The following is a 10,140-nucleotide window of genomic DNA, read 5'->3' as shown; positions in this document are numbered from 1 at the left end:
AAAAAAAAAAAAAAAGAATGGCAAAATGCTATAGAGGGGCACCTGGGTGGCTCAGTTGGTTAAGCTTCCCAGTCTTGATTTCAGCTCAGCTCATGATCTCACAGCCCACAGGATCGAGCCCCGCATGTGCCTCTGCATTGAGAATGTGAAGCCTGCTTCGGATTCTCCTCTCTCTCTCTCTGTCTCTCTCTCTCTCTGTCTCTCTCTCTGTCTCTCCCCACTCATGCAGGCACGGGCACGCTCTCTTAAAATAAATAAACATTAAAAAGAGAAATGCTATATAAATCTGTATTAAATATTTCTAAAACACAAGCTCTTAAGGACTTCCTCTTGGTTACATTTGTGACAAAGTGAGTAACTACTCAGGATGATGACTGAAACTGAAGGCAACCCACCGAATCAATAAAACTCATGAATCCACAATAATAAAGAAGAAAAATCATACTGTTGTAGGAAAGTGCAGGGTAACATAGAGTGTAAAGCTATTTAGGTATATTTTAAATGAATATAAAAATAATACTATTCAGTGTTCACAGATACGTGTGTGTGTGTGTGTGTGTGTGTGTGTGTGTCTCAAACCAGAGAAAATAGACAAAGGACCCATCCAAGTTCATGAGAACAGTGCAGGGAGAGGGGAAGGGGGTGCAGCAGGGTGGAAGTCTGTGACTTGAGGCTGGGGAGAAAGGAGGCTTCAACACAACCAGGAAGAACGTACGTGTGTATGTGTATAAAATACAAGAAACGGCAAATGTCATTTCCTAACAAGAGGAAAGGAACTTGTTATAACATTCGTCCCCACACTGAAAAAATTTTTTCAAGATAAGACCTAGTATGGAAGAGCAGCAATGCCTTTGGAAGATGCGGGTAGACAGGCTTCCTCCAGCCCCCTGAGAAGGGACTGGGAGAAACTGAGGCAGCCTACGTGTTCAGTTGTTACTGTCTCGTTCCATGATGTCCAATATGGTAGCCCCCAGCTGCTTGCAGCCACTTGAATTTAAAATGAAATTAATAAATGTTAAATAAAATCAAAATTTCAATTCCTCCATTGTGCCAGCCCCAATTCAAATGCTAAACCGCCCCACGTGGTTAGTGGCTTTCATCCTGGGCAGCACATAATAAAGACTTCTATCACTGCTATAAACGAATACCGGACAGAGCTGGTCTTAAGCTACAAACCTTTCTGTCAGACACTGAGAACATTTTTGGTCACACTGGTCTCCCTAATATGTCCTTCTGTATGTAAAACTGCCAAGGTAATGACCAGGAGGATGATTTCCCTTCCGGAGGGGATACGTCCACTGTCATCCCAAATTCCAACTCTGACTGATGCAGCACATTCTTGTTCAATAAAATTAGATAAACCATTTTTAGACATTGATCTAGCAATTCTCCATAGTTATGTAAGCATCATATTTCATTTTCCTCCAAACTTAAATGAGGTGAGGCAATCAGTTCAAGGATGACGAGAGCATTCTCCAAACAAAACTCTGAGCGTGGGTGCCGGGTGCCCTGCGGGCCTCAGTTTCTTACCTGTACACGGTATGGGGCACATAGACTTCCCGGATTGGAAATTCCAGAATCTCTTTGTGGGGACGTGTCCGGTTTTCAGGAAAAGGTTTCACTGGCAGCATTTCAGGAGTCAGGCAGCAGTTGATGATCTCTGGAGCTGGAGAAATTTCCAGTCGGAGCAAACCTGCAGAGGGAAAACAGAACTACTTCATTAAAGACGCACTCACGTTACACGGGAGTCAGGAAAGACTGCTGTACAATGTTTCTTTCATGAAGAAAGAGATAAGCGGTGGGAGTGTAAGACTTTTGGAATTCCCAGCTGATTTCTAGTAGCTGCAGAAAGATCGTGCGATGACCACTTTGGAGATTAAGTTTCTAGAAATGAAAAAGCAAGACATTTGTACAATGAGGAGAAGTATCTTTCTGCTTTCTTTCAAAGCTGCCACACGACAACACTCCTACCACACTATAGCAGCACACAGTCACACACACACACACACACACACACACACACACACACACACACACACACACACACAAGTGCTGGTGGTTTTCAAACTGGGTTCCCTGGTACCCCAGGGTGCAGCAGCAGTGCCTCAGGAGCTATCAAACTGATAATAAGGAAGACGCTCTCATCTCCTACCACGGGAGCTCACTTTCCCTTTTCGTTTTATACTGTGAGTTCCATACAATATTTTAAAATAAAAGAGGTTCCTCTGTTCAAACAATTATCTGATTATCTGAAAAACCAAATCTAAATTAGCATGATGTTCCTGAAACAGAAATAGAAATAGAAACAGATTTTCGAAAAAAGTAGACCAATTCAGACTCTTAACTCCTATGGTAAAATCCCACATCTCATGTAGCAAACGTTATTTTATAAACTGTAGCATCACACAAGTGATGTCCTCCTCATAAACGGCTTTGGCAAAGCCAGAGAGGAAACGACACGCCAGCCATACCTGGAATTGACTTGACTCTTCTCTGTAAGGAAGAAGATCTTTTGTAGTCCGCCAAAAACTTGAATAAGTCTTCATCACTGAGGCGATCCCCCTCCTGAAAGAGAGAAGGTTGGGGTTAGGGAGAGGCCAGCGACTTCCAGGAAGGTTGGGATCTTTAAGTTTAATTCTAACACACTTTCTTAGAAATTAGGATTGTAGCTAATGCTGAAGTAATTTAGTTCAACCTCTTGTGAAATATTCCTTCCCAGACACAGAGAGCAAGGGAATGGAATAGAAAATCCAGAAGTAAACCCACAATTCTGTGGTCACCAAATCTTCTACAAAGGAGGAGTGAATACACCATGGGAAAAGACAGTCCCTTCAACAAATGGTGCTGGGAAAACTGGACAGCTACATGCAAAAGAATGAAACTGGATCACTTGATTACACCACACACAAAAGTAAACTCAAAATGGATGAAACACCTAAATGTGAGACCTGAAACCATAAAAATCCCTGAAGAAAGCACAGGTGGTAATTTCGCTGACATTGCCCATAGCAACATTTTTCTAGATATGTTTCCTGAGGCCAGAGAAATAGAAGCAAGCTGTTAGGACTACATTAAAATAAAAAGCTTCCGCCCAATGAAGGAAACAATCAACAAAACTGAAAGGCAATCTATACTGAACGGGAGAAGTTCTTTGCAAATGACATATCTGGTAAAGGGTTAGTATCCAAAATATATAAAGACCTGACACAACTCAATACCTGAGAAACAAATAATCCAATTAACAAATGGGCAGAAGGCATGAACAGACACTTCTCCAAAGAAGATATCCCAATAGCCAACTGAACACATGAAACAATGCTCAACATCACTCATCATCAGGGAAACACAAATCAAAACTACAATGAGATACCACCTCACACCTGCTGGCATGGCTACAATAAAAAACACAAGGAATAACAAACATTGGAGAAAAAGGAATCCTCACACACTATTGGTGGAAAACAGTATTGAGTTTCCTCAGAAAGTTAAAAATAGAACTACCTTATGATCTAGTAATTGCACTAGTGCGTACTTACCAAAAATGTACAAAAACTGTAACCTAAAGGAATACACGTACCTCTATGTTTATAATTTATTATAATTTTATTATTATTTATAATAGCCAAACTATGGACGCAGCCCACGTGTCCATCCAAAGATGAATGGATAAAGAAGATATATATACACACACACAATGGAATATTAGCCATAAAACAGAATGAAATCTTGCCATTTGCAATAACATGGATGGAACCAGAGAATATAATGCTGAGCAAAGTCAGTTAGAGAAAGATAAATACCACACAATTTCATTCACATGGAATTTAAGAAACAAAACAAATGAAAAAGGGGAAAAAAGAGAAAGACGCAAACCAAGCCAAACTTTTAGCAACCGAGAAGAAACTGATGGTCACGAGAGGGGAGGTTGGTGACGGGATGGGGGAAATAGGTGATGGGGATTAAGGAGTGCACTTGCCATGAGGAAATTAAACAAACAAACAAATAATAAAAATAAAATAAAGTAAAGCTCCATGGGAAGTTGAAAAGAAGGTGTATTCATTGTTGTCAGGGTAGAGATTTAAGTACATCAATTTGATATGCCTTATCAATTACGTTATTTGATTCTTTTATATCCTGACTTTGTATTCTCTAGGCTTGTTTCTTTGTTGGTAAAATGGGATGGATAATAAGAGATCCAACCTGAAAGGACTGCTTGGGAGGAACACATGAATATACTTAATACTGACGGAGCTCAGAGCTTCCGGGTGTAGTGTTGGGCACATTCTGCCATTTTGCAGAATTATTTGTTCATTTGGTCTGTCACGGGCTAAGACAGACCATTAAAAATTTGCTTCTAGGGGTACCTGGATGGTTCCATTGCTTCAGTGTTTAACTTCAGCTCAAGTCAAGATCTCACAGTTCATGAGTTTGAACTCTGCAGTGGGCTCTGTGCTGACAGCTTGGAGCACGGAGCCTGCTTCTGATTCTGTGTCTCCTTCTCTCTCTCTCTTTCCGTCCTTCCCCACCTCCCTGTTCTCTCTCTCTCTCAAAAATAAATAAACGTGGGTGCCTGAGTGGCTCAGTCAGTTAAGCATCCGGCTTCCGCTCAGGTCTTGATCTCACAGTTCATGGGTTCGAACCCCGCATCGGGCTCTGTGCTGACAGCTAGTTCAGAGCCTGGAGCCTCCTTTGGATTCTGTGTCTCCCTCTCTCTCTGACCCTCCCCTGCTCACACCGTCTCTCTCTCTCTCTCTCTCAAAAATAAATAAATTAAAAAAATTTTTTTAATGTTAAATTTTGCTTCTAGGCATATTGCATGGACAAGAAACAAAAGACTGGTCAGAAATGTACAATTAGATCAGACGACTGAATTAAAGAGGAGTGTAATAAAATCAAGACGCCTTTTACAAGAAAAAAAAAGGATTCCTTCTCTACCGCTCCTGACGTACTGTCCTCAGCCTCCTAACAGTCCTTCTCCTACAGTCTAAGGAAGCCTGGGTGACCATTAGAAATCTAGGCCATAAGTTTTTCTCCCTGTAACTTAAATCCACCAATGCTTGTCTTATTCTCTGGAACAGTACAGAGCAAGGCTCCTTCCTTCTTCAAAGATTTAAAGATAGAGAAAGCATCTTTCCATCTTTTCCTATCCTCATTTTCTTCGCATTTGTCTTGATTAAGAAGGCTACGCGTAAATACCACTCTCCAGGTGCCTACACGGACAGGTATTCTGCTAAGGATTCGAAGATTCAAGGGCAAGAACTCTAATCCAAAGCCCAGGAAGGGAGGTAGGTGGGTCTTACTCCCAATGGTAGATGAGAAACGTCAGTTAAGGATTCAGCCCCCTCACCAGAGCAATACAATGGGAAGGGTATATCCCAAATACAAACTCTCTCAGTCCCTTGATCCCACTCCTAGGACACGGCACAAGGCACAGCCCCACCCCCGGCACCCCTTTTGCATTTGGGATTTTTAACAGAGGCCCTTGAAGTATCTCATGAAGACCGCGTGACTTACGGAAAATCTTCCCAAATGGAGTCGAACCAAGTCTAGGTCAAATCTGTTTGTCTGTGGTAACGTGCATAGTATGAACCACCATCTCAGCCATTTTTAGCTTATAGTTACTGGCGTTAGTATATTTCCAGTGTTGGGCACCTTCACGGTCCAAAACTGAAGGTATCTGTGTTTATTAAACAACAACTCCCCATTCCTCTCCTTCTCCACCTTCTGGCAACCTTCATTCTACTTTCTGTCTCTGTGAAGTTGATGACTCTGAGAAATCTTCTGGTGTTTAAACAGCCTCGGTGTCCACTGAGCTAATACAGAGCACGGTCTGCAACGATCGCCCTCTATGAGGAAGTAAACGTGGCGGAAACGTAGAAAGCCTGCGCAGGAAATAGGGATGAGGAGGACAAGAGCTGGGCCAGGAAACCCCAAGACCAAGGGGGACAGGGACGTTTCAGCCAGATAGTCTTCACAGCTTAATAAGTGAACTGACTATGAAAACTCAGATAGGAGAGTTTGCGTTAGTGGGAAGGAATCCTGTCAATCAAATGAGCCAACCCTCGCTGTTGCCCAGTCACCGGGAGAAGAGCCGTTGGCACCCCGTGTCATCTGACACCCCCAGCTGCTCCAGACACAAGCACCACCATGCCGGGTCTGCAGATAACAAAACTGAGGCTTGATGAGGGTAGCTAACGTGCTCCCTTCGTCACTATGTAGACCTGCCCCGCTGGAGTCCAACGCCCAGGCCACGCTGGGGAGAAGTCCAGACGCACGGTCACGTGCAGAGATACCTGCTTGAAGAAGCTGTTAATGGTCACGGGGGTGGCCTTGAAGTTGGGTCCGGCCCCGTTCTCCTCCAGGGAGAGGGCTCTTTCGGAAAGCCTTCTAGACTGGGACAGCGTCCTCCGCTCCCCCACAGAGTTTCTCCCTGGAAGGAAAACAACCGTCATTTGAAAGCATGCCTTTCTGTTTGAATAGACAGCAGTCATTAACTTTATCGTATAAAAGATAGGTTTTTAAGAACGTATTTTAAAATTTTTGTTAATGTTTATTTTTGAGAGAGAAGACAAAGTGTCGGGGGTAGGGGGTGGGCGGGGAGGAGCAGCTGGAGAGGGAGACACAGAATCCAAAGTCTCCAGGCTCCGAGCCATTGGCACAGAGCCCCATGCAGGGCTCGAACTCACAAACCATGAGATCACGGCCTGAGCAGGAGTCAGAAGCTTACCCAACTGAGCCACTCAGGCGCCCCAAGAATGTCTTATTAAGGTGTAGTTGACACACAATGTTATCTTAGTCTCGGTGCACAGAAAAGAGATGCTTTAAGGTCACTATGCCAGAACACTGGACCTGGCCATCTTGTTTTGAAGGAAAATTTCCCTCCACTTGCCTTACTTTTCTCAGTCCCCCTGTTGGGGTGCCTAGTCCTCCTCTGACCTGAGGGGAGAAGCCACGGGTGGCCACAGGCCCCTCCCACGTGGAGATAAGCCAGAGCTGGATCCGCAGATGAGGTGTATTTAGCCAGCAATGTTTGCTTCTGTTTTATTTTATTTACTTTATTTATTAAAAAATTTTTTTAATGTTTATTTATTTTTGAGAGGGAGACACACACACACACAGAGTATGAGCAGGGGAGGGGCAGAGAGAGAGGGAGACACAGAGTCAGAAGCAGGCTCCCGACTCTGAGCTGTCAGCACAGAGCCTGACGTGGGGCTCAAACCCACGAACTGTGAGGTCATGACCTAAGCTGAAGTCGGATGCTTAACCGACTGAGCCACCCAGGCTCCCCTGCTTTTGTTTTATTTTTACACTCAAACTCTGTTGGGAGAGCCATGTATTCAAATGGCCCTGAATGCATTTGGGACTGTGACCAAACGTGCTAGGGTTGGCCGGTGTTCTAACACTGGGCTTTCTTCTGCCTGTGAGCCCCGGGCAGTGGACCCAGGCTCCCTGAGTGACCTGTCTCAGAACCTGAGTCACACCCGCACCTCGGCTGGGATCCTGGTACTCTGCTCAGTTATTTGTTATGCCTTTTTGTGATGTGGGTGGGGATCTTGTTGCTTTTGTACTGCAAAATTAAGGGGTTCTGTTGTGAATGGTGAAACTGTTCGAAACTCTACCATTGCAATGCCCCCTCTTTGAACATTCTCGTATCCTTAATTCTTGCTGTGATGCCGAAATGGCATTTCATACTTCCACTGCCCGCCCAAATCTGCCACACTGCCCTAGTATAATACACCGATCTTCTGGTCACTTCTTAAGAAGCGGCCTCTGACGTTGGGTTAATGTATCCTCGACGTGGAGATTACTGAGGCCTCAGCAACCCCTATGCCTGAATTACCTACTTTAGGTGCCCCTGGAACGTCTATGCTGAATTCTTTCAGATAAGGCTACCTGGATCTACATAGAAGTTGGTGTTAAACACACACACACACACACACACACACACATCGTGGTGTGAAGGTCAGGACTTACTAAAGTGAGGTTTGTTAGCGGTAAATCAGAAATAACCCAGCTGTTCTGACTGGCACTCATGCAACAATAATCTAGAACAGCAGCAGCAATAACAAAACACCTTTTCCTCCAGTCTCCTGTTCGAGGCAGCATTTCAGAAACGTCAGGGCTCAGGAATGCAGGAGAAAAGTGCACAGCCTTAAATATTTGCTGGACACACAGACAATTAGGACAACGGACCTCCACCACAGGTGGGGTGAGTCGACGTGAAAGCTCTGAACCCTCTTTAACATTTCTGCTCCCAATCTGTTGAGGAAATTAATGACTCAGATTGAGGGTGAGGTGATGAAAAGGAGAAATATGCTAAATAAATTGGAACAGTTACTAAATATTCTTTTGGCATATTTTCATTGCACTTGGCAAAAAACAAAGCAAACATAAAAAGAAAACCCCACTAAACAAAGGGACTGGAAATTTTGCTGAGAACTTGAGTTCTGCTTTTTGAAGTCCTCCTGAGTGTAGCTTTTCTTATGTTGATGAGTCAACCAGGGTGGCATTGTTGAATCCACTACAGATGGTCACTGCACTCTGTTATTTCAAAAATTTTACTTTGAAAAGGAAGTGGCTACTGAAAAGTAATTTCTTAAAGTGTCAGAGTGTCCAGAAAATTCCAACCAAACATCTTGCTCTAAGAGTGTATTTCAGCTCCTCAAATGTTCATGATAATTGCTTTGGGGATTACTGTCCGATCAAGCGTTTGTCACTCACAACAGTGTTTCATTCTCTTTATCTCCTTCTTCCTTCCCACTCTTCACACCTTACAGCACCCCAAGCCCCCACTAATAAGCAACTGACCTTAGAGTTAGTACACTGGGGACCCCTCCCCTTCCCACTGCAGTAGAAAATCTTACCAACCATGGACTCCGCATCGGTTACCTCCCTGTCCAGGGTGGAGACATTGAAGAAACTTGCTAAGCTTATGGGAGCCCAGGCAAAAGGCATCCGGTATTTCCCCAAACGCTGGCAGAAGGATTCAGCTTGAAGTTTTAGTTTTTCGATCTTATCTTTACTCTAGAAGAAAGAGACAAGCAGAAACAAACAATATAGCACCAGCACCAAGTCAATGGTCTCTGCCGTGGATACGACGGCCATCTCCAAAATCCCTATCCTGCTGATTCAAGAGAGTGACTAGGCAGGAAAAAGATACAACTCAGGCTAGAAGTCTAGCTGATAAGAAAATACAGATTTGAAATGGAAGAGTTTAAAGAAAATCAATATTCAATAATTAATTATGCCTTCAGCTATAAAAGAAGAAGAAGAAGAAGAAGAAGAAGAAGAAGAAGAAGAAGAAGAAGAAGAAGAAGAAGAAGAAGAAGAAGAAGTCTTCCAAGGCTTGCTATACAAGCTAATCAACAAATGCTTCTTTTAGGGGCTAGCTGTAGGACTTGGATTTTTGCGCAACAAAATTTTAGAATGAAAAATTTTACATAGTATCTATCAAGCTTTCGAGAGAGCCTGTTTTTCAAAAGTTGCCTTGGGAAACTCCAGAAAAATGTATAAAGGTTGCCAATGACTTCCTTATTAGGTTGGCCACACTTCTGGGGTGTTCTTTCTAAGTTCAGAACAGAAGTTTTTAAAAAATAAATGTCTTGAGTTCAAGAAATCTTATTTGAAAATTATGAGTGGGTAGTAGGACTCAGATTAGTCAAGTCTTGGTCCAGAAAGGCCACGTTTTAAAAGTCACACTGGAAACGTGTGCAAATGGCTGCTGAGAAGCAGATGTCTTTTTCACAGGTGCACATAACTATGTTTTCCTAGCGATTTTATGATGTCCAGAAGTCTCAGCCTATTTCCAAATACCCACACCAGAAAAGATATTTGGAAATCGGCTGTTACCACTGAGAAAGCCCAGTAGAGCCTAGGCACTGTTCAGTTGCGTGAAGTCTCTGTGGCCTTCCCATCCTGGGTCAGAGCCTTAGAACAAACACGACAGGATGTGGCTTTGTCCTGGCCACCTTTTTGTTAGATGCTGGTGTATATGTCATCATTCATTGAATTCAAGTATTTACTTCTTCAAAAAGTTATTATCAGTGACCAGTTTCTCTTCCTTCTTTTTAAAGAGGGTGTTATGCTAAGTGAAATAAGTCAGGCAGAGAAGGACAGATACCATATGTTTGCATTCATAGG

At 43.2% G+C, this 10,140-nt stretch overlaps 1 protein-coding gene across 3 annotated transcripts in view; it reads right to left on the bottom strand.

Annotated features, from left to right (window-relative positions):
- DOCK8 (dedicator of cytokinesis 8) overlaps positions 1-10,140 on the bottom strand; it is a 212,618-nt gene that overhangs the window by 101,855 nt on the left and 100,623 nt on the right. For all 3 annotated transcript variants that reach the window (XM_029920954.1, XM_029920952.1, XM_029920953.1), the window contains 4 exons: positions 8,865-9,024; positions 6,294-6,430; positions 2,472-2,565; positions 1,531-1,693 (listed from right to left, as the gene is read on the bottom strand). In XM_029920954.1, the coding sequence (XP_029776814.1) occupies positions 1,531-1,693; positions 2,472-2,565; positions 6,294-6,430; positions 8,865-9,024 (554 nt within the window). The remainder of the gene's footprint in view (positions 1-1,530; positions 1,694-2,471; positions 2,566-6,293; positions 6,431-8,864; positions 9,025-10,140) is intronic.

This window comes from Suricata suricatta, chromosome 13, assembly GCF_006229205.1.
Source record: "Suricata suricatta isolate VVHF042 chromosome 13, meerkat_22Aug2017_6uvM2_HiC, whole genome shotgun sequence".
Classification (NCBI taxonomy): Eukaryota; Metazoa; Chordata; class Mammalia; order Carnivora; family Herpestidae; genus Suricata; species Suricata suricatta.
This window is presented reverse-complemented; position numbering and strand designations above follow the sequence as displayed.